Below are 27,792 nucleotides of genomic sequence, written 5' to 3'. Positions count from 1 at the left end.
GCATTAGTAAGAATATGGAGTACAATTTTGGGCACCAATCCTAAGAAAAGACATTATGGAACTAGAGAGAGTGCAGAGAAGAGCCACCAAATTAATAAAGGGGGTGGACATTCTAACTTATGAGGAGAGGCTAGCTAAATTAGATTTATTTACATTAGAAAAGAGGCGTCTAAGAGGGGATATGATAACTATATACAAATATATTCAGGGACAATACAAGGAGCTTTCAAAAGAACTATTCATCCCACGGGCAGTACAAAGGACTCGGGGCCATCCCTTAAGGTTGGAGGAAAGGAAATTTCACCAGCAACAAAGGAAAGGGTTCTTTACAGTAAGGGCAGTTAAAATGTGGAATTCATTACCCATGGAGACTGTAAGGGCAGATACAATAGATTTGTTCAAAAAAAGGTTGGACATCTTTTTAGATGGGAAAGTTATACAGGGACATACCAAATAAGTATACATGGGAAGGATGTTGATCCAGGGTTTAATCCGATTGCCAATTCTTGGAGTCAGGAAGGAATTTATTTTTCCCCTTAATGGGGTTTTTTGTTTGCCTTCCTCTGGATCAATAAGTAAGTATAGATATAGAATAAAGTATCTGTTGTCTAAATTTAGCATAGGTTGAACTTGATGGACGTACGTCTTTTTTCAACCTTATCTACTATGTAACTATGTAACTATGTAACTATGTGGATGGTACTGCAGTGCTTTAATGGCTCTGAAGCAGTACCAGCCGTCAGGAGCAGAAAGTCCTCCTTTTCAGTTCCCATCGCAGGTGAGTCTCGCAATCTGCCATAGATTGGAGTGAAACCGATGTGATAGCAAAGTCATACAGGCCATGAGAATGCCGACTCGTCGCCTTTTCTGATTTTAGAAGAAGGGCATTGTAAAGGTTAAGCCCAAAAACCCATAATACAAAAAGTACACCAACATCACAGAATATGCAGAACATACATGCTATTGCTGTAGTTCCTTCTGCAGATCCCAGTCCCTCTTTAGAGGATAGAAATATGGATATTTTTTGGCAAATCTCATACATTTCCCTCTTACATCATCCCGGCAGTCTTGGTACACGTTGGCACCAATGACAAAGTTAGAGAAAGATAGAGGGTCCTAAAAAATGATTTCAGGGATCTAGGCCAAAAGCTTACGGCAAGGACCTCCAAGGTTGTATTTTCTGAAATACTACCAGTGCCATGCGCTACCGCAGGGAGACAGTCAGAGATCAGGGAGGTTAATGCATGACTAAGAAAGTGGTGTAGGAAGGAGGGGTTTGGGTTTTTAGAGCACTGGGACTCCTTTTCTGAGAGGTGCCATCTATATTCTAGGGACGGATTGCGCCTCAATGAAGAGGGATCTTCTGTGGTAGCGGGGAGAATGCTAAAAAAGTTGGAGGAGATTTTAAACAAGGATGGAGGGGGGAGGGGAATGAAACACATAATAAACTAAATGGAAAAGAGGAGGATACAATGTGGTATGGAGGTAGAATGGGGGCAAGTGCGAGTTTGACAAGCAGTGAGACACCCATAGTAAATACAGATAATACTAGAAAACTTCTAAAGGCTAAACCAAGTGGGCGCAGAAAGGAAGGAGCCTACAGAGTAATAGTACAGGCTGAAAAAAAACTTAAATGCATGCTTGCTAATGCAAGAAGCCTGACAGATAAAATGGGGGAGCTTGAATTAATAGCTGCAAGGGAGCAGTATGATATCATAGGCATTACTGAAACATGGTGGGATGAAACTCATGACTGGACAGTTAATTTAGAGGGTTATTCCCTTTTTCAGAAGGATCAAACAAATAGAAGGGGAGGTGGAGTATGTTTATATGTTAAACCGGATCTAAAACCTATTATAAGGGATGATGTTTATGAAGGGAATGATGAAAATGTAGATACTTTGTGGATAGAAATTAGCAGTGGAGGTAAAAGTATAAAGAAAATGTTTGTGGGAATATGCTATAAACCACCAAATATCTGTGAGATTGAGGAAGCTAAAATACTTTTGCAAATGGAAAAGGCATCAAAACTGGGTCATGTTTGTATAAATGGGGATTTTAATTATCCAGACATAGACTGGGGCAATGAGATTAGCATTACAACAAAAAGGAAACAGGTTTTTGGGGGTGCTTAAAGACAATTATATGAACCAAATTATTGAGGAACCAACCAGGACAGTGGCAATACTGGATTTGGTCATATCAAACAATGTAGAAGTAATAACAAATATTCAAGTCCTGGAACATTTGGGTAACAGTGATCATAACATGGTCTCATTTGAAATAAATTAACAAAAAAATAGATTTCTTGGGTTCAACAAAGACCTTAAACTTTAGAAAGGCAGATTTTAATAAACTGAGGTCTAATCTAGTAGTAATACAGTGGGATGATGTTTTTGCAGGGAAAAATGTAGAAGATAAATGGGCAGTCTTTAAAACATTGTTAGAAAAGCACACTTATCAGTGTATACCCTTGGGTAATAAATATAAAAGAAATAAGTCAAAACCAATGTGGCTAAATAAACAGGTAGGGGAGGAAATGGACAAGAAGAGGAAGGCGTTTAGATTCTTTAAGTCAGAAGGGACAGAGACATCGTATCAGAATTATAAGGAATGTAACAAAAATTGCAAAAGGGCAATCAAATTAGCAAAAATGGATAATGAAAAAAGGATTGCAATAGAAAGTAAGGTCAACCCTAAAATGTTCTTTAAAGTACCTTAATAACAAAAAAATGAGAAAAGAAAATATAGGACCCTTTCAGTGTGAGATGGGTAGGCAGATTATTGGAGATAAGGAAAAAGCTGCGGTATTAAACAAATTATTTGCCACTGTGTTTACCAGGGAAGAATCAAGTTCAATAGAAGTGCCGCAGGAGGAAGCCACAACCTCCATATTAATGAACAATTGGTTAACTGAGGAAGAAGTTCATAAGGGACTTGAAAAAATGAAAGTAAATAAGGCACCTGGCCCCGGTGGCATACATCCAAGAGTTCTCAAGGAGTTAGGCTCAGTAATAGCCAAACCATTACATTTAATATTCAAGCACTCCATTTCCACAGGCTCAGTACCACAAGATTGGCATAAAGCAGATGTGGTGCCTATATTTAAAAAGGGAGCTAGATCACAACCGGGAAATTACAGACCTGTAAGCCTGACTTCAATAGTAGGGAAACTACTTGAAGGTTTAATACGGGATAATATTCAGGAATACCTAATGGAAAACAAAATTATTAGTAATAGTCAGCATGGATTTATGAAGGATAGATCTTGCCAAACTAACCTTATTTGTTTCTTTGAGGAGGTAAGTAGGAATTTAGACAAGGGTAATGCAGTTGATGTGGTCTACTTAGATTTTGCAAAGGCTTTTGATACGGTTTCACACAAGAGGTTGGTGTACAAAATAAAGAAAATTGGACTCAGTAATAATATATGCACCTGGATTAAAAACTGGTTAAAGGACAGACAACAGAGGGTTGTCATAAATGTAACTTTTTCAGGTTGGGCTAAAGTCGTGAGTGGAGTACCTCAGGGATCGGTACTGGGACCCCTGCTTTTTAACTTGTTTATTAATGACCTTGAGGTTGGGATCGAGAGCAAAGTCTCCATCTTTGCTGATGATACTAAATTGTGTAAGGTAATAGAATCAGAGCAGGATGTAATTTCTCTTCAGAAGGACTTGGAGAGACTGGAAACTTAGGAATGTAAAGGGCAGATAAGGTTTAATACAGATAAATGTAAGGTTATGCATTTGGGATGCAAGAATAAAAAGGCGACTTACAAATTAAATGGAGATATATTGGGGGAATCCTTGATGGAGAAGGATTTAGGAGTGCTTGTAGACAGCAGGCTTAGCAATAGTGCCCAATGTCATGCAGTAGCTGCAAAGGCAAACAAGATCTTATCTTGCATCAAACGGGCAATGGATGGAAGGGAAGTAAACATAATTATGCCCCTTTTCAAAGCATTAGTAAGACCACACCTTGAATATGGAGTACAATTTTGGGCACCAATCCTAAGAAAAGACATTATGAGTGCAGAGAAGAGCCACCAAATTAATAAAGGGGATGGACAATCTAACTTATGAGGAGAGGCTAGCCAAATTAGATTTATTTACATTAGAAAAGAGGCGTCAAAGAGGGGATATGATAACTATATACAAATATATTTGGGGACAATACAAGGAGCTTTCAAAAGAACTATTCATCCCACGGGCAGTACAAAGGACTCGGGGCCATCCCTTAAGGTTGGAGGGAAGGAGATTTCACCAGCAACAAACGAAATGGTTCTTTACAGTAAGGGCAGTTAAAATGTGGAATTCATTACCCATGGAGACTGTGATGGCAGATACAATAGATTTGTTCAAAAAAAGGTTGGACATCTTTTTAGATGGGAAAGGTATACAGGGATATACCAAATAAGTATACATGGTAAGGATGTTCATCCAGGGTTTAATCCGATTGCCAATTCTTGGAGTCAGGAAGGAATTTATTTTTCCCCTTATGAGATATCATTGGATGATATGACACTGTTTTTTTTGTTTGCCTTCCTCTGGATCAATAAGTAAGTATAGATATAGGATAAAGTATCTGTTGTCTAAATTTAGCATAGGTTGAACTTGATGGACCTACGTCTTTTTTCAACCTCATCTACTATGTAACTATGTGCTGGGTTTTTATCTATGGCCTATTACTATGGTGCCTACTGTGATTCTCAAATGTGATTCTCACGTAGGATCACCATACTGACACGTAGCTCTGTTAATAAAAACATTTATACGCTCGTGTAACACATACTTCAAAAGTATTGTAACTATCAGCCATCTGTAGTAATAGATATACAGTCTGGGGGAATGGGGGAAGGGAACCCTCGCTAAGCTTAGGTAAGAAATTATCATAACAACAAAAAAGGAAAAAGATCCCAGATAAATAAGCACTCAATAACCCCTAACTTACATTTTAATAGTAATCTAATTAAATTGTTGAAACAAACATAGAACGACGATCTACAAATAATATAATTATAATGGGAACACTTGGGTCTGCTGGCCTTCTGACCTGCTATATGTAGTGGTCTGATAGAGAAAATTTACTCAGAACTAAGTACCCGATACATGGTATCCAGCTATTATTAAATACTCCACTATTCAGATCTCAAACAGTACAATTAAAAAAAAAAGGAGTATCTGGGTGCTCAAGAAACTAGACCAGCAGTGCGCAAACTGGGGAGCACGCCTGCTGGGGGGAACGGGGCTTACAGAGGCCCTGCACACTTCCCGAAGGCTCTTAAATTAAGTGCTGGGGAAGCAGCGAAGGCCTCTGTAAACCTCACTTACCTTGGCACCTGAAGCTTCTTAGACGCCACGCCATGGCAACGCGGCGTTAAATGACACCGCAAGGTCATGTGTTGTCACGTTGCCCTAGCAATGTGACGTCATGACACCGGAGCCGAGGTAAGAGAGGGGTGTAGCGGGGGGGGGGGGGGTCGAAGAGAGGGGAACAGCCGGCTGGGGGGGGGCGCAGGGAAAAAAGTTTGCGCTCCCCTGAACTAGACCATGCAAAATATTTCACGTATAAACAGAGAACTCCATAGTGGGTAAATAAGAGAAATTGGTACACATATATTCAGTCCTGAGGCTCTTGCCTTCCTCTCTATCTCGTGCTGCCTTGCCCTGCTCTGCTTTCAGTGACCTCCTGTGTACCGACCCGGCTTTACTCTTGGACTCCGCACCTCTGGCTCCCTGACCTCGTCTTACCCACTACGATCCGGACCTCTCCAACCCCGACCTTGGCTAAGTACCTTGAACGATCCGTACCTCTCCAACCCCGACCCGGCTACCCTGACCAATCTGCAATCAAGACGCGCCCTCGCGGCTGCGGGTTTGGTTATATCTAATCCCCACCTCGGCCTCGCGGTCCCATCTAGTTTGTGCTGAGCACAGCGTGACAACAAGTACTTAATGATTTGCTGTCTGGATGCTGAATGCTTAATAAGTCAAGGGATGCACTAACGTAGTTCAATAAATATAATAATGTAGCATAGCCTCCTGACCGCTACCTATTTTCCTGGGCCCTACCAGTACAAGTCATGTTAGGTACAGGCAGTGGATGGGCTAATTCCTTCTGAAAGGCCTGTGTGCTTTTGCAGCCTTAGATACATTTGATGTATCCAATGGCGGCCCTAGCAACAGCCAGAAAGTGTCAGCCTTAGGGGTGGATACTGGTTGGGTCACATGCTGGATGGGATGGCCTGTCAGTATCCAGACCTGCACTGTTATGGGGCGGGTTACAAGCATCATCTCAGGGTATAAATACTGATACTTTCCTAAAAGTAGGTGTGTCTCTTTCCTCCCACTGTTGAATGAGTACCAGCTACCCTGGGTCTCACTAGAAGGCCTCAGGTGGAGCACCATGGCAGAGGGAAAGCTATGCAATGCTGTAAGATCAGAACCTACAATAAACACCCTTGTACCATCACCAGTGAGATTCACAGTCTAAGGGACTAAGAAAAGTGTTAGTATGGACCATCCTTCCATCCAAAGGACCCATGCTGATTGGAGGCGCTGCAACCACGAATAAGGTACCATGTAAACCCTGTCCTGTTCTTCCAACACCACCGCGGAGTGCTCAGCCCTCTTATTACCTCACAGGTACCTACGACCACTAATATGGAGTCGCAGACCTAATCTCACGTAGGGTGGGGGTCCAAGGGCTAGAATAACAATGTTTTTTAAGTGAAACTTCTTTAGTGGCACCAAGTAAGTTTTGATGGGACAAAACTCCTTCATGCAGACGAAAAAGTGAAACGGAAGTGACGTAATTGGCTGGTGCTGGCCGCTTATGCACAGAAGCGGCCGTTGCAATAGGACAAAACACCTTCATGGACACAAATGTGAAACGGAAGTGACCCATTTTGCTGCTGCTGGCTGCGCATGGCAGAAGCGGCCGTTGAATCGCACAGACCAACACCGCCAGCGCATGCACAGATGCGGCTGGCGCCAACAGCGCATGCTCAGAAATGGGTGCCGCCAGCACATGCGCAGAGACAGCCAGCCATGCCAGCACATGTGCATGGAGGCCTGGACACACACACACACACTTTTGCTCAAGCAGCTGTAGTTTGTGTGTATGTAAACATACAAACAAAAGGAACAGTGATATTAGAGGAATAAAAATCTAAATACAATTTCAGTGCCAAAACAAAAAGAAGTTACACCCTTAGGCTGTGCTTATAGTACTGGCTACGGCGTACTTGAAGTCCGTCGCGGGTGTCCATAGTGGGCGGGACTGCGACGGCGCTACGCAGTGACCAAAATCGCTGTAGTCAAAGAATTTTGTATTTCGCCAGCGACGGAAACGTCACGTGTGTGGTTCAGCCAATAATGGGGAACCGCTGACTTGACGTCATGGGACACGCCTCCGCCACGCCACCTGTCGCTCTCCTGCACCTAGTGCAACAGCCGCGTCGGGACGTCACGCGGTCGCGTCACCATTACTATAAACTCAGCCTTACAATGAGCATGCTCGGCACACACACCCTTTTTTTCTTGTATAGACAGTGTATGCAGCGATGTACATAGAATGTTTGCAGGCACAAGTCCCTGCCCTATAGATCTCACAGGGAGATAAAGTGACTCACCCAAAGTCACAACCCTGCTTCAAACGTAGTGTCATTGTTTTCAGCGTCACTGTCTTTACTCGCTGAGACACTCCTTCAGCTGGCATTAAGCAACATATTTTTATGAAAGAGACAATGTCACTTTAATTGAAAAAATATCTATTTGTGACTGAAAGCTATTTTACAGGCATCTATAATACTGATTGATGCCTTTTGCAATGGTGCACTCAGCTTCATGAGCGTAAGCCTCGGGCATGGTCAGCGCTTACACGCTGAGCCGTGCTGAGGCGCGCTTGTACGAACCTGTGAGCCCCTACAGCCGCAAGCGCGCGGAAGCGTAGGTCTTAGGTAAATTTTAAAATCAAGCGCTTGCCGGAGCGCAGGGCCGGTCACGTGAGCGGTTCGCCCAATGAGGGCGAACCAGCTCCGTGACGTCACTGGCCCACCCGCCGACACGCCCCGGACGGCGCGCTGTCTAAGGCCAGGGAAAGCACCCGCTTTCCCTCAGCGCGCCTCCGCCAGCAAGCAGCAACTCTGGACGGCTGCAGCCACGCTAGCGCTATGCGAGCGGCGCTTGCCGAGTTTAGTTTCGGCAATTCAAAAGGTCCCGTCCCCGCTCAAGCGGAGCGCGCACGCTCACCCAAGCTTGGCGCTTGAGCAGACTAAAAAAACTAACTTTGAAGCGCGCTCAACTTGCCCGCAAACCCCCCCCCCCCCCCACACACACACGCTTGCAAAATAGCCAGGACACCAGGCGCTCATGGTGAAGTCACTGCTCTCAAGCATGAGTGCGGTCAGCACCAGCGGGGCCGCAGCCTTATACTAAGCACTGGTGCGCGACGTTGCGTGTGCACGTGCGTTTTAGGCAAAACGGTGATGGGCGCGGCTAGGAGGCGTATTCATGACGTCAGAAGGGTAGGCCTCTCTGTTATTGGCTCACAGTGTCACGTGGCACGGCAGCTGCTCGAAAATACAAGTTTCTTTGTATTTCCACCAAGCTGCCGCGCCAATGCTGTCTGCCGTGCGCGTCGGCAGCAGATACACTGTCGTAGGAAGACACGTATTTTTCATTGCCGTGCGTGCAGCTGCGCTTAGTATAATACCTGCCTCTGTTTATATATGTATGTACAACATGCAAACATGCCTCTGACTCAACTAGCTGTATCCTTTGTTTTTATTCATGAAAAAGCCATTGACGCAAATATAAAAATGACTTTTAAACATTGGTACGTGGAGACGCATTAACTCGCTATTCTTCTGTGCGAGGAAACCACTTGTACGGTACACAGCAGCCTAGACAGCATTTCAGTCACAGGCTCACTGCCAAAATGATCTGCTGGGCAAATAGTATGGCAACCCAAAACGGCCTGTGCCACCGTGCTGCTCAGTGGTTGGATGGCAGGACAGAGCACACCTCAACAAGTAATCCACATTATGCTTGTGTAAGCAGTTTTACTGCATGAATAGGGATCAACTAGCCACAGCCCCTGCATTACTGAGCAATGTGTACTCAGGCAATATCCTCTCCCTATGAGGATTGGTTTGCGGCTCATTCAAGGTTTCAGGCACATTATCTACAGACACACAGACTAGATCTGGCCAGTCCCTTCCTGCTAGTGATCACAGCAGCCATTCCCTGTGCCCCCCCTAACCGATTCAGGGCTGCCTGCTTCCTACCTTTTATGCCAATCACAATACCAATGCACGATAAAAACCTATTCGCCCAAGATCACTGACACTGAAGGAGTTAAACGTTGCAACATACAGGGGGAATCAGTGAAAGCAGAGAGGAAGTGTCGGTAAAGTGAAAGGAAACAACAGAAGTGCTGCAAAGTGCATGGTGCCCTTACCCCGGCTGGGCGTATGAAAAGGGGCTCAACTGCAGGACTCGGTCTCCTCTGCCCTGGGAACTCTTAGGTCCGATGGGTTAGCAGGACAGCTGTATTATTCAGTAACTCTCCTCTCATTTTTGCTCAGGTCCTTCCTTTCCCTCAATGTCCCCCTCCCACGCACAGACGTGGCCTCCCCTCTGTCACATGAGGAACTGGGACAGGGGAGGGACTAGGGCTCAGCCTCTCCCACAGGTAGAAGGGAAGCCACCTGTGTACTCATTGCTAGAGACACATACACTAACGCAAGGCAAGGATTCCCTATGTACAGGTATATGATATATTAGCTGAGTTAACCTACCAGTTTATTAATAGCTAAAGTTCCTATACAACTGGTTAGCTTGAAATTAAATAATTACTAGTAAATGTTGCATTCGCAATTACGCTGTTACAATGACAAGTGTTTCTAAATGTAATTGTAAATTCATACTTTTGTGCAATTTAAATGCAAAGTTTTTCATCATCACTAAAATCACATGATAATAGGATGTCCCACATGGATCCCTTTCAGGGATGTCTGCAGCAGCCTCAGGTGACATGACACTTTTGGGGGGAATCTGCTAAAAATATTGAGGTTTGTGGAACACGCAAGATTGGAAATTGCCGTGGCTCCAGCCTGGATTATAATACACGTCTACAAGATATTTTAACTGGTAATGTTGATCATAGATGTAGTTTTTTTTTTTTTAATTGACCTATGTGCTTTACTGTATACATTTACCATAGCCAAGCAATGAGCTGCAGACCCTTCTGACTGCAGAGTATTTTCTTTTAAATACCTTTTTATTATAGAATTTGTTTCAATACAAAAATAAAAAGGCAAATCATAGAGAGTGAATACGAACTCAAAGGGAAAGAATTCCCCACTGATGAGATCAGTCAAATCCCCTGAGGTGGTGGAAGGATGTAAAGTAATGTGATTAATACTAAAAGACAACTTTATTGGGAGCTCTGCTCAATGAATAAAATAAAGGGTGGTAAATGCAATCCGCAAAAAAAACAATGGAATGAATGAAAGGGTTAATACCCCAGAATAACGTTTAAATGAAGCTTATACGTTGCAACCAAATATTTAAAATGTCTGTAGATCTAGTTAAAGTACAGCAGTCAGAATATCTCCATATGTAATGTATCAACATTAATAGTATGTGGTTGTGAGAGGACATAATTATTGCGACTACTGAGCTCTCTGCTGGTATTGATACTATTTTGTGATCAATGTTGCAGGGTCTTTTACACCTTAGGCCAAGATTATAGTCCGTGCTGGCGCACGTACGCTCATCGTATCGCAGGCGCCTCTTGTCAGAGCGATGTCTCAACTTGGCTGCAGGAGATTGGGGAGGCGTGGCGGACGCGTCACAAAGCTGGTTCGCCCTCATTGGCTGAACCGCTCAAGTGACGCTGACGTCACGCAACTGCGCTTGAAAAGATAAATTTTTTGTCTTTTGAAAACGCGGAGCGCATAGTTTAGTCGGGTGTGCTGGTCCCGGCGCTATCTGCCATAACCACAAATGCTTCCCGAATTTAGTCATAAAATTGAGACATCGCCAAATGCCATGGCCACATCTACTACTTATAAATTTAGCCGGAGGGATTCTCCTCCTGCTGTAGTGGGTGTCTGAGTGAGTGTTCTAAGGGTGTAGTTCCACTACATTTCTCTTTGATTTAATAAAATGTATCTGCTACCTCCCCTAATGGATAAAGGAATACGTTCAAGTGCACAGAAAGAAAAAGTGTTTAGGGAGCTGGAGGCACATGCTGAAAAATGTTTGGACACTGGGTATCTATTATCTCTATTTTTTATTGATCCGAAATGTTCCGTAATTCTGTTTTTTAATGGTTTGATGGTTCTACCAACATATCTGCTTCCACGCGCACATTTTAACTTATACACCACATCATTGGTGTTGCATGTGTAGCCGGGACCCATTTTTCCACCAATTGTTGTGTGGTGGGATATGCTGCACCTAGGGAACGCTCCGATAACTGAGGTTCCGCGTAGAGGGAGCCGCCATGTTAAGGTTGGCGCCGGCGCAGAACTGGCCTGGCAGGAGGTTGCGCATGCGCAGACAAGGTGAGCAAAGCCCGCGAAGGAGGAGAGCTCGGATAGGAGGGAGTTAGGGAACTACGGGTCCCAGCAGCCCCGCGGGTCCCCGTGACGTGCGAGGACCAATCAGGTATGAGGAAGGGAGGAAAAGGAAGTGGTTGCGCGCACGTTTTGAGCAGAGCTGGCTGTAGGAGGAAGGAGAAGGAGCTCCGGTGTAGGGAGGCAGCGAGCTCCCTACCTAGGCCGCATACCCCAGGCCCAGTTAGTGTGAAGCTGAGTTAGGGACCGGCCATAGACAGGTTCTGGATTCCCTTACTGTTGCGTGATTACTACCGGGACAGTTCTAAGTCAGCGGGAGGTCTGGGCTCAGGCCCCGCTACCAAGTTGCAGTGCGTCTGGGTGGGATCGCCCCGGACACCTACGGGTGACGTCATCCACGCCCACGCTGATCCTTTGTGAAGATTGTTGCAGAACCGGGTACTGGAGTGCCCGGCAGGTAAACTTCAAGTGCACCAACGGTACCATCTTTCACTCAGGACACGGTGGCTGCGCAGTCACATACATATACATTCACTGTCTCACTTGAGGGTGGGGGGACTAATTCCAAGAGGTTACTGGACACGGGGTGGGATCACCCGGTGAAGGGACGGGGAGAGTGAGCGTTCGGCAGGACGCTGAGAGTAGTGTCTCCTCTAGGGAGGGACACCTGTTGATATAAAGCTTATGGTTGCTGCAAGTAAAGTTAATTGGTTAAGATATATTGCTGTGTGTGTGTGTGTGTTAATGGAGTATTTTCAAGTGATTTGAATAGGCGCCACAATTACCATGTGTATTGATAATAAAGAAAATATTGAACAAATTAGACAAAAATAAACCACGAAATGTAACCTGAAAAGATACTTCTCAACCTTTCCTGGAAATATGCAAAGATTTCCAACATACAGGAGCTGTATGTTCGACAGCGAAACGCGTAGAGCCACCTATTTGCTGCAGCTGCTTAGAGAAGAAGACGCCGGACGCTTGAGTTTTACACAGTCCCTCTCCCAGCGCGTCGCTATCCAGTACCACCGGATGCGGTCACCCGTGAGCAGGAAGTGACGTCAGACGCCACCGCCGGCGGCGAGGCTGGAGATACAGAAGGAGTGTGTGAATTACTATTTGGCACACTATCGCCGAAAGAAACCTTTATATGTACAATCCATTTGTACTTATTGTGAGTACATCTCCTATTTCTCTACATGAGATAAACTATCTGTTTTGCAACCTAGACTATTGGGCTGTTTTGTCTCTTTATTGCATGTATCATATTGGGATTTGAGCATCAACTCTGCCGAAATAGTCCCTCTGCAAGAGAATCTATCTGGGCCTTTTTACATCAAGAGAAAAGCAACCTATCTCCATACTTTCTGACTGAGTCAGATCACTGCAATATTATTTCTACTTTGCTGTAAGTAGGAAATCCCAAAGAGCCAAGATTCTCATCTAGCCCTTATTGCACTAATATACTGCACAATTATTGTTTTTTTGTTTTCTTTATTCACATGATATGTTCCTGATCTGATCGCTCCCTTCCCACCCCAAACCAAGACTGTGTGTGTTAATGCACATAAGTTCCTGCGAAGAACCACTTCCCCTCGGACGGAAGCTGTCGCAGGTGGAGGCGCTGCACCAAGTTATAAGTATTGTGCGTACCCGAGGCTCTCCGTGGCAGAGGCTCAGGCCCTGTGAGCCTACAGGTTATACAGCATATGGTAGTGGCCTGTGTTCGCTAGGAACCAGGGCTACACATGTCATAAGTGTTTTTATTTTGTATGTAGCTTTGGTAAAGTGACATTTCACGTACACGTATTTTGTTGGTGTAGCATATGTGCACACGTGCAGTTGTCACATTTGTGAAAGCCCTTCAAAGCTGAAGTCCATTTAGTTGGGATTTCAGATTTAAATAAACTAGGGGATAGATGATAGCCAAGGGTTCTGGCTTTGCGAAACACAAATCTGGGACTGTCAATGGTGCAGCTTTTTAAATCTTTATCTAATTTGAATACTCCCCAGTGTTTTTCTACAATTGGCCGGATCTGGTTCGACTGCTTGCTATAAGTAGTAATTAACAGTGGAGCGGTGTCTGTATTGTGATCACCACCGTGCTTTTTGTACACAGATTTTTTGGGGCAGTCTGTAACAGATCAGATCTATTGGTGTGGTGTGCTTTATCAAAGGCTTGTTGAATGTCACGTTCGGCATATCCCCTAGATATAAATTTCATCCTCAAGTCCTCTGTCTAAAAAAAGTTCCTTGAGGATGAGATTTATATCTAGGGGATATGACGAACGTGGCATTTTTTTCAAACTGCCCGTTGAACACCGCCGTTTGTGAGTGTATTTACACATTCGTTTACTTATTTAATAAAACTGTATTGTGCTATGTACCTGTAACCAGGTCCCCTCTGCCCCGCGACCACCCCCTCGTTACCTCTGCTGCCGGGGGTCACTCGACAGACCCGCCGGCACTTCTGGAGGGTGGGGGCCATGCAGGGAGCGCTTCGGCGCTCCGGCGGCACCTGTGCAGGGCGCCGCCATCTTGTGAGAGTTCGCGCATGCGCAGTGAGAGCTCGGGCGACCGGACCAGTTGCGCATGCGCAAGCACCAGCGCGCGAACCCTTGCCTACCAGGGAAGGCTCTTGGATGGGACTACGAGTCCCATGAGCCTTACGGGACCCCACGTGATGTCAGGGAGCCAATAGGGCTACAGGAGCTCCCTGCTTGCAGGGAATAGATACATTTTGCGCGCTGAAGGAGCCCACGTTAGTCTGGACCAGGAAGAGCTAGGGGAAGGAGGTGAGTGCAGGGGTCTGTGACCCACTGCATTAGGCCAACAGCCCCATAGGCCCTAGCTAGGTCCTGAGCCCCTCACAGCTTGTGGTGCTACAGGGACAGGCCCTAGGTTAGGGACCTTGCCACCTTAGTATCAGTGTTAGTTAGGGACACATCGGACGCTGCGCTCCCCGAGAAGAGGCTTGGGCTCAAGCCTGCGCCCAAAGAGACAAAGACTATCTCCAGGGTGGGATCGCCCCTGGCGGACCCTCGTGCAAGGAAGGGCCGGATCACAGACGGGATCACCAAGCGGCGGATACTTTTCGAAGTTGCTTGCAGGCCCGAGTGCAGGAGCACTCAGCAGGTACCTTCATAAGTGCACCAACAAATCACCTATATATATATATATATTCTCACATAGTGGCAGCGCTGACCACGGGACAAAGGGGTTAGACTGTGGACACGGTGTGGGGGTACACGGTGGTGGGTACAAGGTACACTCCTAGTGGAGTGAATGACATTTGGTACTACGGTACAGGGTGTGGAGTTACCCCCTAGGGGGAGTATTATCACAAGTACGCAGTAGTGGTTACTGATAAGTGTGTTACGTGTATGATTACCCTGCATATATATGTAAACTGGTTATATACATCTCAGTGTATGTACTTATTGTGTATGTGGGTCCTGTGTAGGCAACCTTCTACATTCCTAGAACCCTACACAGGTGGAGGCGCTGCAAACCAGATCAATCCGAAGGACTCACCCCAGGTTCCCAACAAGCGGAGGCTCAGGCCTCTTGTGAACCTACAGGTATACGCACCACACCTGGTAACACATAGGTTCCCCCTCACACACACTATATATGTGCTTGGGGTAGGGGGAATACCCGTTACATACCCTTCTACCTTTCATTAAGAATCAGCAAACACCTGAACAGAGTGGAATCCACAGCCAAGACTTCTATCAAAGTGTAAATGACTACCGAGCAATTTTAAGCTAAGTATAGCGCCTTTTCCCATTTTAAATGACATAATACTGTATATATATATTTTTATCATAATGTAATGACTTACAAAAATAATTTTGGGGCAATTATCCCTAAAATAATCACAGAAGAGGGGTGGAAAAATTGACCCCTTAATCTGTCCGGCAGATGTCAGATGGTTAAAATTGGTTTAGTAAGATTGATCTACCCTCTACAGATGTTACCAATATCATTGAAACACTCCGATGTTAAACTTCTAAATAAAGCAATTTCTAGGTTTATCTGGAGGAAAGGGGTAATAGAACCGCTATTAATAAATTGTCTGAAGAAAGAGTGGGGGGGGGCTTAATTTGCCTAATATTAGAAAATATAATCTGGTCTGTGTAGCAAGACATGTAGAAGATTGGATAACTGGAAACAGCTATTACTCATTCCTAGAATTAGAGGAGCAGTTGGTGTCCTCAGAGCGTCTCCCAGGGATTTTACATGTAAAATGGAGAGAAATACCAATGGAAGCCAAAGGAAACTCACTAATTAAGGATACATGGGCTACTTAGAGAATATTGAGAAAACTATTTGGGCTTTCATATACTTGCACAATTTTTTTTTTACCGCGCGTGTAGTGCAGACAGCGGAGCCGTAGCCTAAGGAACAATGTGCCAAGGCTAGCAGAATTGTCTTGCTTGCAGAAAGGGAACTAGTGATGGTGAAATGGATAAAGCCGGAACCCCCACTTTAGATCTTTTAAACTATTATCTGAATAAATTGATGATGATGATGGACAAATTAGAAGCGGAGACGAATAAAGACTTAAGAACCGAGATTTATTTCCCCCCCCCAACCCCCAATGGGAAAAGTTTATTGATATTATGTCACAACAAGATTGGGATTCAGTCACACAGACATTTGAGCATATCTCTTGGGGTCTCCTCAGACTGATTGTGATGGGTCACAGATAATTTCGCCCTTGAGGAAATATGATAGTACTGGGCTGACGGGGGAGATAGTCAATGGGGAATCTTATACCAGATTCTGTTAGGAGCCTGTATGGTGATAACATTCAAAGATTAACATCAAAGCTATTATCTGTTTTTCTTTTTATTATTATTTGTGTTAATGTGTTGAATTTTGAAATTATAAGTATGATGAGCAATACTAAAAAATGTTTTGTGTAAAAGTATGTTTTTCGTGTATCTAATTGATTTTTCTGTATTGTAATGTTGTTGTTTAATGCTTGTAAACCCAATTAAAAAAAAGATTTTAAAAAAAAGAAAGAATGTTATGTCTTATCCTCAAGCCTAATCCTGGAACCTGAGGGAGTAACAATGAAACAGAAAAAAAAAAACAGAGAAAAAGTTATGCATAAAATAGCACATTCCTTTATTAAAGAAAAACAATCCAAGTGAAAGCTGTTTTTTCCCCTAATAAATGTGGTACTATTTGTCCAAGTTTTAAAAATCCCTTTGTGTTTATCCCTAGATCCCAAACCATATCAAAGGCACCGTTCTGGAATACTCTCAGGAAAGGTTCTCAACTCCAGTCATTAAGGACCACTAACGGTGCAGGTTTTCAGTATAACCCTGCTTGACCCTACCCGTTTCTCTCCTCTCCCTCTGTAGGTGGCGGTTATCTATCGCCCACCTACCTCTACTCATCCCCCTCCTGTCTTGCTCTGACTTTAAATCCTGGCTCTCCCTTCTCTCCTCGGACTCCCCTTCTCCTTGGGGACTTCCACTGCCATATTGATGAACCCTCTCTTTGGGAGCTTCCCTCTTTCGGTCTTCATTAATGGACTGCTGCTAGCAGCCACAAGGATGGCCACTGTTGCAATCTGGTTTTTACTAAAACTGCTCTACCTAATTTCAATATTTCCCCTTTCCTTTCTCTGACCATCACCTTATCTCATTTATTCTCTCTCAATTCTCCTTTTCTTCACCTCCATCTACTCCTCATTTATGCATAGACTCTACCTTGTGCTCCACTCTTTCTTCTCTCTCTACTGACCCCAACAACCTTGTCATTGAACCATGTAAACCTTGCACTGAACTCTGCCTCTTGAAATACATTCCATGTACCATATTGTCTCTCTTGTAAAGCGCTGAGTACAGCTGTTGGTGCTATATTATATATATATATATTTATATATATATATATATACACACACTCACACTCACCCCCCCCCCCCCCCCCCAGTTCTCTGAAGCACTCGCCTTTCTAATCCCTTGGCTAAACTGTTATGCACGTTCTGCTCCTGCAATCGCTCTTCTGAACGCCCCTGGAGGAAATGTCATACCCCAGCTGATTTCCTACATTATAAAATGTATCTTATCTGGTTTTAACTCTGCCCTCTACCAGGATAAACAAAGCTACTTTTCTTCACTAATCAACATCCACAAGTCTAACTCACTTCACCTCTTCCCTGTTTTTAACTTTCTACTCAGGCCACCATCAATTTAGTTGTTTTTTCTTCCTCTGTTTTACCTCAGGATTTTGCGGACTATTTCAAGACTAAGGTGGATTTCATGCAAGACTCTGTATCCTTCTCATATTCTATCTTGCTAACTATCCTCCTGCCTTCCTCAACTCTTTTTCCTCTGTCACAGAGGACGTGTCACCGCTGAACTGTTCTTCTCCATCTACCACTTTCCCTCTTGACCCCTCCCATCGCCTCAAACCTTTTGCTTCCATTTTAATCACTATACTCAGGCATGTTTTCAACTCCTCCCTCAACTCTGGTCCCTTTCTCACCTGCTACAAGCATACAATAGTTATACCTATACTCAAAAATAGCAAACTTGACCCTACCTGTCTCTCTAACTAGCACTCTGTCTCCCTCCTGCCTTTTGCCTCTACACTCCTTGAATGCCTTGTATTCGCTCACCTGCTCCATTTTCTCACTCCACCAAAACAGCACAAACCAAAATAACGAATGACCTTCATGCTGCCAAAGACCAGGGTCATTACACCCTGCTTATATTACTCAACCTCTTTGTAGCGTTCGGTACTGCGTACCGACTTCCCATTCTCCATACTCTTCATATCCATAGCAAAGCACTAGCCTGGATTTCTTCTAGCCTTTCCCACCATACTTTATATCTTGTTTGCCAACAACTTCCTCCTCCGTTGTTGATCTCTCTGTGGGGGTACCCCAGGGGCCTATCCTGGAACCTCTTCTCTTTTCTCTCTACACACTCACTGTAGGTGACCTTATCGCATATTTTAGGCTCAAATCTCACCTCTAAGCTGACACAGACATTTACTTTTCAACCTCTGATTTTATACCTGCTGTCGAGACCAAAGTCTTTGGACAGTCCTCTGTCGACTCAAAATTACCATGCCGAAGACGGAACTCCTCCTTCTTCATCACTAAGCCTGGACCTACTGCCCCCTTCTCAATTACTGTTGGCACCTAGATGTCACATTCTCCTCTCACATACACAATGTTGCTAAAAGCTGTCAATTTTTCCTCCATATCTTTGCAAATATATGCCCTTTCCTCTGTCGCTCTACTGCTATAACTCTACTGCCCTCTTTCTCTCCTTTCTCGACTATTGTAACCTTCTGACCTGCCTTCCTGCCTATCACCTGTCTCCCCTAGAATCATTTTACACTCTCCTAAATCTGTCTCAGGTTCTCCCTTGCTGAAATCTGCTCCTGGCTTTCTATTAAATCATTCTTTCTAGGCAATAATACACTCCTCTGCCCCTCCTTACATCTCAGCCCCTAATTTCTCACTATACACCTACTCAAATCTTGCATTCTGCTGAAGGATATCTTCAGTCAACCCCATTTGTATCTAAAGCCCTCTCGTGCCTAAAACCTCTCACTTATTTGTTACGGGAGACCAGGCATTTACACCTTTTTACTAGGAATCATACATTGAGCAAAACAGGTAAAGTGAAATAAATTGTAAATTTATTTGCAGGAAAAGGCATACACACAATGGAACACAAACTACATAAGAAGAGACACACTTACTTGGGAACTGGAGGAAAAAACACTAGACTTTCCTAGCTAAATTACCCGTTAAACAAGAGTCTTTAGTTGACCAGGACTTAGCCCGAAATGTCCTGCAACTAAAATCGTCTTGAAAACCCAGCCGTGCCCGCTACGCTCGTTTTTGAAAACTTGGTCCCAAAAAGCTACTTAGAAAATATTTCGCCTTGAAATTTTTGAAGCTGGTCTCTTGCTATTTCCACAAGAGCATCTTTTGATCATTTTTAATTTCCCGCTTGACTTCTGGTGCTTAGAATCTCACCGGGTGATTGGCTGAGAGGATTCTTATAGTATTCTTATAGTATTTTGGAGTCCATTCACAAAATATTACAACTAATCACAGTGTGGGAACTTTCTTACCAGCTAGTAAGAGTGATGCCAGTCTTCTGAAGCCGGGCAAGCGGGGATTCTGAATCAGCCACGGGCATGCGCAAGTTTGCCACCTTAGCCACATGCTATTCAGAAGCCACCCGCTGGGGTTAGGCTCCTCCAAGTCTGGTGGGGCAAATGGTAGTCCAGAGGACTTCCATTCATCCCAGGATGTGGGTACTTGAGCCTAGCCCTCCTGCCCAAATGTTGTTCACACCTCTGGTATCCTCTGGCTTTCATGTCCGATGTCTGAGTAGACTCACTGGCACTAAGTTGGTAGCCCAGTAGCTCACTCAGAACATTGGTTCTGAAAGTCCCAGCTCATAATACCATGCACAACAGTACATGCTATATTAAACCAATGTCAATAAAAATACTGTTAAATGTCCTAAGTCTCTAGGTATGGGGAATAGAATAAGAAGCTGCACTTTATTTTCTATTAGCCTATATTCCCCACACACTATAAAATAGACTTTAGGACTGGACTTTAAAAATCCCCTCACAACCTTATATATGGTTTGGAGCACCCCAGAACCTCTATACTGATTCTGAGTGACCTGGGCATTAACTGGGTATCCCCTTAACCTAGGAACCCCTCATAGTTACAGGGACACTTTGCATCCGTATGCCCCATTTACCTTTCTGGGCTGTGCTGAAGCAGGGAACCCTAGCGGTGAGTTGCGCAAGCGTTTTCAAGGGGAGATATTGCCAGGACAATGTGCCTTTATGTATCCGTGAATTAAGCATGATTCTCAGGTACAGCAACTCTGGACCCCGACTACCTAGACACATTCTGACAAAACTTTCTCCGCAAAACCCCTCTTGAAACTCATACCCTAGAAATCCCTGCTTGCTGGCATCTCTGAAAAGGGAAAAAAACACACACAAAAAAATCTTTGTAGCAAAAGTACAGGTTATACATTTACAACAGTTAGGCTCAAGAACTGACACTCTAGAACCCCAGTACATGGATCAGAGGTAACCAAATAGGCTTAACCTTTATTAGTGAGCCTGGTTACCCCCTCACCATCACATTACTGCCCCCACACACCTCTGGAATGCCCTCTCCCTAAATATCAGACAAGCACTTTCTGCCGCCACTTTAAGGCCCATCTTTAAACGCACCTATTTATTGAAGCATTTGAGCAGCTCCAAAAGGACTCGCCCCTTGCTGCATATGCACCAACCATAACATCCTCCTCCTGTCTCTATAAAAGTTTCCCTTGATTAACATTTAGTTTGTAAGCTCTTTTGGGCAGGGGCCATGTATATGGATGCTACTATACAAATAAAGTCATACATACTGTGTAAAATAAAGCTAAAAGATATATCTTGTGATACCGTTGTGTTATAAGCACATTTTTAAACATACCAAATACAATTGTAACACCGAGCTGAGATCTTCCGAACACAGTGATCAGCAGCTGTGCTACCCTCTCACCTACAGTACACTTTATATCTGCTTGAGATTACCTCTTAAGGCAAAGGCCCCGCTGCCTCAGTCAACGCGCCCACACTGCATGCAGGCAGCGCGCTGAGAGGCAATTGACCGCTACCTACAGTCTGTAGAGAGCGGGAGCTGGAGAGGGGGGCGTGGGTTGAGCGGAGGGTCCGTTCGTCTGTGTGTCCCCCCACACACAACACACCACATATACACACACACACACTTTTCCCCCGCAGCTCCTTCCCTGCTCCCCTCCCAAGCCGCCTCCCCTCATTGGCTGACTGCCGCACCACGTGACGTGTCAGAGCTGCAAATCACCAGATGCTCGCAGCATCGGCCGGCTGACGTGTCACAGCACGCAGTCAGCCACGTCGGAAGGAGCCAGCGGGGACCTCCAGACTGGAGGAAAGGGGCTGGTGGCCCGCGGCCGCCGGACACAGCGGGACCAAAGCCTAAGAGACAGATTGCACGAGCAGTATGATGACACTAAGGGATAAAGCGTACAACTCCTATTTTCAAACCCAAAGTACTGCTACACTCAGTTATACTTTCTTTTATGTGCAAAAACACTACCCCCTTTCATAGCAAAGATATAGCTTTCTAAAATACAGTACAAAGAGCTAGTCCACAAAGTACTGTAAATGTAAAATATTTGTTAAATTAGTCACAGTACCACAACTTTTTATTATAAAAGTCACTTGGATCCTTGTATTGCACCGACTGCACAACACTGCTTGTATTTTCAGGCAGTGATCACTCACTGACCAGGTAAGGATTGGATGGCAAAAAAATGCTTCATCAAATGTGGAAAGAAAAACGAAGGGCTGTAGATAGGTCCTTCAAAAGAAATTCACTTGACTGCACACCGCAATAAACTAAAATATAACGTTTAATAGCAAACTTATTAAAACATCTATTACTAAACTTAAAATGACTAAGTGGGTATATTTTCAAGCAAATAAGAGAATATTGGTTGAGTGAGACACCATGTCATATGCTTATACGATCAATCAATACTTGATGACAGGGTGTCTCTAAATGCTCCTTCACTGCACCAATAAGTGCTGGGAAATAAAGAAATGTATTATGGTGGCAGAGCGCTATTAATGTTTGGTCAATTGCACTCAATGACCACAAGTAATAAGTCAGATTGCCGTATTAAGTGCCACCACTAACTAGAATTATGGACAAGTGTATCTGAGCCACAGCGCAGGACAAGGGGTCGGCCAATTCAGTGACAAGGGAGTTGAATGTGTGCCACTGGAACCTATATCAATGCAGGGGTCATGTAAATCAGATAATGTCCGACCTGCTCCTCCCAATGGAGTACTGGGCTAATCAATGAAGGACTGATTCATCACCTACTCACAACACTGCACCCACAAAGCAATCACTTGTTCATATATTTCCATTAAACACTTTAATACATTGATTTGTGTAATTAGGGTGCTCACCTTAATTCTATTTGTTTCTATCAAATGTGTTTACACCAATTAAATCAGTAAACACGGCATATTTTTATCCCTGTTAAGGTACACTATTACCACTGTGACGTTTACCTGTGAAATTTGCTATGCTGTAATATAAATTAATTCCAAGTACAGTATGACTGAACATTTCTAAACAAATATAGTTTCTACCACTAACAGAACTGGGAAACAATATTTGGGATCTCGTAAAATTCCAAACCCTACTTTTTATGAACCTAACCCTTTTCAAACATAAATAAGAATATACAGTTTGGTATAGGACACACCTGTTTATGTTTAATGTGGGGTAAAGAGCAAACAGGACAGTAACAGGGAGCAACACTGTCTCAATAAGGCTGCAATACAAAGCCTCAACTCAGAAACCAGCAGGGAGTTGGTTAATTGCAGCGAGAAAATTAACCAGTCTCCACCTGGTAATCAGACAGGTTTAAAACTCCTGCTGAAACTGCACCCAGGGAGTCTTGAGCACACAGGAGGCCTGTGCATTGACAGCAAGACACGAGGGGACCAGACCCCTTCTCCTGTGTGTATATAGAGATACACGTTACTGATCATGTGATCTTTGCTTATAGCCTGGACGAAGGAGACAAAGAATCCTGCCAGAGGCTGGACCATCAAGCAGACAACTATCCAGACCATGGAGACCGACATGAAAAGCCACCTGCATTGAGATATCTTGTGAGACTTTGGGGTGATAGGCTGGAAGGGGGCTTTCCCTCCCAGTCTTGTAGAGAGGGACTGGGAAGCGAGTTAGCCCTTACACAGGGATAGGCTGTTTGTTTACTTTGTTTTTGTACCCTTTGCATTGTTTAAAGGGACAGGCTCAATATAGCCATGTTTTAATTTCCCCAAAACGGTCTCCTTGTGTGTATGTCTGCCCCTCCTTCTTACAGGGACTGACATAACAAATCAACATTATAGCAGCATGATGTTCTGCAGGTTAACCGCTTTAAGTTTGATATTGTCTAAGAAGAAAGAAAAAAAACTATTTGACATTATACAGGCTACCTTGCCCTGCAGCTACTAGAAATTCTCTGTATGCACTTACTCCAAACAAACACGCGCGCGCTCATAATGGGGCGTTTTTTCCTTGCAAAGCAACCCTGACCAGCCTGTCAGTGCGGTCCTTTCCTCATCTTCAACATAGAAAGTACAACAGGTGCGTCTCCAAACCGCTTACTACACCTGTACCGAGAACAAGCATCTGCCGGAGAACATTGAAGTGAATAGTGGCTATGTATGTACTGCTGTTTGCAAAATACTACTTTGGTCAGCCACTAAAACATGTTGGCTTTTACAACATTTAGTATAAAGTTGTTACTGCAATTTGGGGGGAAGGATTAAGACAGTACTGCCTTGTTCCGCATAGAATAGGTGGGCTCAGTCTGCAAAAGGTTGTAAATCCAGATATTTATTTAGGTTAAGATGAAGGTGTAAATGGTTAGGAGAGAAGTTGATTCACATTATAAGCTAATTTAGTAATCATCTTTATACTCATCTCTACCAAACAATTTGTATGAGAACAGGAACAACCCCCTTTTTAATTTTTGCTTTTATGTATTACCCACCCAAACTTTTGGGGGTGGGGTGAGGAAAGGGGGGGTAGGAGGTTAGCAATCACCGGTGAACTGATCTAGGAGAAGCATGTACATAGGGGAGTATTAAAAAAATCCTGTTTAAGAGCGGTCATTCATATAATTCCCTGCATATGCCTAGCTCTGACAACGCATGAGGATTTAAAAGGATTCCAACAAATTAAAGCTATTGTGACTTAAGTCCCAAACATGCATACCCTACATGAGGTTTGCAACATTATCCTTAAGCAACAAAATGGACAATTTGATACTAATGACAATAAAATTGGTATATGTAGTACACAAAACTCTACTTTTGTACATATACAGAAAGATCATCAAGATCAATCTGAAAAAGAATACTAACATGGGAAAAGAAAAATAAGTCAATATTTTTTTATTTACATAGTTAAATAGTTCAGTTATCAACTTTGTATAAACTAAATTCACATTGTATTTGTCCAAGCTTGCATTCATCATTTAAATACAGTTGCAGTGGTGCATCACAGACACAGTGTGCTGTAAATGTACACTTCTGCAGAAAAAAAAAAACAGGAGTAAATTGTCCCATTTTACGTCCTTGCAAACTGGGCCTGAAAAGGTGCTGCCGTCGTAAAGCTGCAATTTTTAAATGACCCCAAACAGTTCTAGTATCCGTGACCTATTACGTTTATAGCTTGAGGTTTCTATGCAGGTTTCATCAACAGACTTGCTTTCAGTGCTGGTAGGGTGGTGATGGCATATATTAATTGCACCAAATAAGACATTCTGCAGTAGAACATTTAAGCCAAGTCAGACAATGTCTGTAAAACTAATGCTGATAGATCTTAGTCACTGTCATATTCTTCTATCTTTAGCTCTTCATCCTCCATAATTGCTTGGGCTGCAGCTGGCTGGGGTTGGCTGGCTGGCCACTCGCTTTCCCCTCCTTGACTGGAAGACGGTGTGGATGCTTCTGTTCCATTTCCCTCGTTTGTTTTGGTTTTTTCCACCTTGTCCCCTTCTTTTCCAGTCCGTACTTCAGCAGGGTCTTCTTCCTCACCACTCTCTGGATCTGGGACTCCAGGGTCCTTATCAGTGAGGGCTTCGAGCTTCAGCCTGCAAGTGAAAAGACTACAACTATCATTTCATCCGAGTCTTTCCCCTGTAACCACTTGTCTCACGTCATCTTGTTATTTAAAATGCTTTTCAGTTTTAACTTCTATGTACCCTTCACACATTAAAGTCTGTCATCAGGACTCAAAAATGCACTTATTCACTCGTATGAGTGAAAAATGTTTGTTGCTTGGAAGGGGAAGAACAACGCATTTAAAAAAAGACTGCATACAATGCATTGTGGGAAGCAACTTTGGGAAGTAGGGCATTGATTGGCAGCTGTTGCACTAACACAGGGATATTTCGAGCGCTGCACTAGACAAGTGATGTTCTAAATAGACTGTTGGAAGCATCATATACATTCACTGATCTCCATCTTCTCCGATCCCTTAAAAACATACAGATTGAGGTCTTAAACTGCAACGTAACAGCTGTTCCCTAGAGTTGCACAGGCATATTTTCAGCTACTTGTAACAGAAAATTAAAAAAAATATGAACAACTTTACCTTCCAAAATGCCTTTTCAATGGTAGTCGACCAACATCCTGGATAAATGCAATTTGTGCTGAAAAAATAATGGCATGACAAAAGTTTCACTAAACTGGTATGTGTTTGCTTTTCATGTGTTTTACAAACTAAAATATCCCCAGAGAATTGCACACATTTATCAGTGGATTTTCTTCTGTAGAGTAGATGAATATCATGCGTAAAATACAAACGATTGTTTACTGCTAAGGAGTAGTACTACATCATTTATAATTAAGTAGTGCACATAACTCTTGTTTAATTTCTAAAGTGAAATGAGCAAATCAGTAAATCTTCTGTGTTTACACAACATCATTGTAAGTTTATGCCATCAATATGAAAATACCAACTTCATGTTATATAGTAAAAGACAATGGGCTTTCTCTATTCACCACTGGTGAGGACCCAGATAGAGGAAAGTACTGTACATTTTTGTAATAGTCAACCTGTTGAAATACAGTGTAGAAACAACAGAGGGATAGGGAGTGATCACAGGACCATACCAATTGAATAATGTAGTCAAATATGTAAGTGAGGTAATCAAAAAGATGGGTGCAAACTGTGAACTGAAAAGTGAATCAGAAAAGGGGTAGGGAAACACAAAATGGATGTGCACCCTAAAAGAATTCACTTATATGCACACCAAACTAATGTAAAAATTAACTTTTAATAAATACCTTAAAACATATATTACCAAAGTAATGTGTAATGTGGATTAAAAATATATTAAATCAGAAATATCTGGCATCCATGTCTTTGATTATTGAGTCGTGCTGTCCCAGATGTCCACTTAATATTAGTGGGATACAAAAGACAGGGGATGCTAGGAGTCAGGGTGTTACCCCCTCTGGAGCAACGATGAGACCCAGTAGTGAGAATATATAGTTGTTCACAGGTAGAGCTTCCTTGCTAGATGGACCAGCACTGCGCACTGCAATAAGGGCTTTGGTGTGTTAAAGTGCAGGTGCCTGGGTAGTAAAGCTAGCACATTCAGTGTCCCTGAAGAAGCTCCTTTGCTGGAGGGAAACGCGCGTTGGACGTGCAATGTTGTCAGTCGCCTACTTGGAGCTGTTTTAATGTAGTGTCTGTAGTCTCCTGGTTCTAACTTTGCAGACCCTAGCAGATAGTCGTTTATTTATTTATTTCCACAGTTTGTGTGCCTGCTTTCCTTGCACTCTATGTGAGGTGCTTTCACAGTTATCTCTGTGCTATTCACCCCAGCACTGCTGTGTCTGGTGGATGTATGTTGCAGTGTCTGTATCATCATTACACTGTATGTGCTAGCTTTACTACCCAGGCACCTGCACTTTAACACACCAAAGCCCTTATTGCAGTGCGCAGTGCTGGTCCATCTAGCAAGGAAGCTCTACCTGTGAACAACTATATATTCTCACTACTGGGTCTCATCGTTGCTCCAGAGGGGGTAACACCCTGACTCCTAGCATCCCCTGTCTTTTGTATCCCACTAATATTAAGTGGACATCTGGGACAGCACGACTCAATAATCAAAGACATGGATGCCAGATATTTCTGATTTAATATATTTTTAATCCACATTACACATTACTTTGGTAATATATGTTTTAAGGTATTTATTAAAAGTTAATTTTTACATTAGTTTGGTGTGCATATAAGTGAATTCTTTTAGGGTGCACATCCATTTTGTGTTTCCCTTCCCCTTTTCTGAAATACAGTGTAAGCTAAAATTCAATGAAACCTTTGAAGCATCGCTCCTACTTAAGGTACGCAGGCGTTCGACTCCAAGTAAAATAACTCATTCATGTAAATTATTCAGCAGTGCTAGTTTAATATTTTGCATAGTAACAGTTTTGGCAACTTTGTAGTTTCAAGCCATACTTCAAAGTTACACAATGACTAATGTTAGTGGGAACTGAGATTCGCTGCTGTGGAGTCAAATGATCCTGTTGACAAAAGTGTGGAGTGTGAACATCAA

General features: G+C 43.4%; 2 protein-coding genes across 6 annotated transcripts in view; both read right to left on the bottom strand.

The window, feature by feature from the left end:
* CCDC125 (coiled-coil domain containing 125) overlaps window positions 1-9,661 on the bottom strand; it is a 39,508-nt gene extending 29,847 nt beyond the window's left edge. For all 3 annotated transcript variants that reach the window (XR_012800005.1, XR_012800006.1, XM_075592223.1), the window contains exon 1: window positions 9,466-9,661. The gene's annotated coding sequence lies outside the window, so the exon portion shown is untranslated. The remainder of the gene's footprint in view (window positions 1-9,465) is intronic.
* Window positions 9,662-24,600: 14,939 nt separating this feature from the next.
* RAD17 (RAD17 checkpoint clamp loader component) overlaps window positions 24,601-27,792 on the bottom strand; it is a 33,543-nt gene continuing 30,351 nt past the window's right edge. For all 3 annotated transcript variants that reach the window (XM_075592186.1, XM_075592178.1, XM_075592195.1), the window contains 2 exons: window positions 25,821-25,878; window positions 24,601-25,317 (listed from right to left, as the gene is read on the bottom strand). In XM_075592186.1, coding sequence (XP_075448301.1) covers window positions 25,047-25,317; window positions 25,821-25,878 — 329 coding nt within the window. In that variant the 3' untranslated portion in view covers window positions 24,601-25,046. The remainder of the gene's footprint in view (window positions 25,318-25,820; window positions 25,879-27,792) is intronic.

The sequence above is a fragment of the Ascaphus truei genome, chromosome 1 (genome assembly GCF_040206685.1).
Source record: "Ascaphus truei isolate aAscTru1 chromosome 1, aAscTru1.hap1, whole genome shotgun sequence".
Classification (NCBI taxonomy): Eukaryota; Metazoa; Chordata; class Amphibia; order Anura; family Ascaphidae; genus Ascaphus; species Ascaphus truei.
This window is presented reverse-complemented; position numbering and strand designations above follow the sequence as displayed.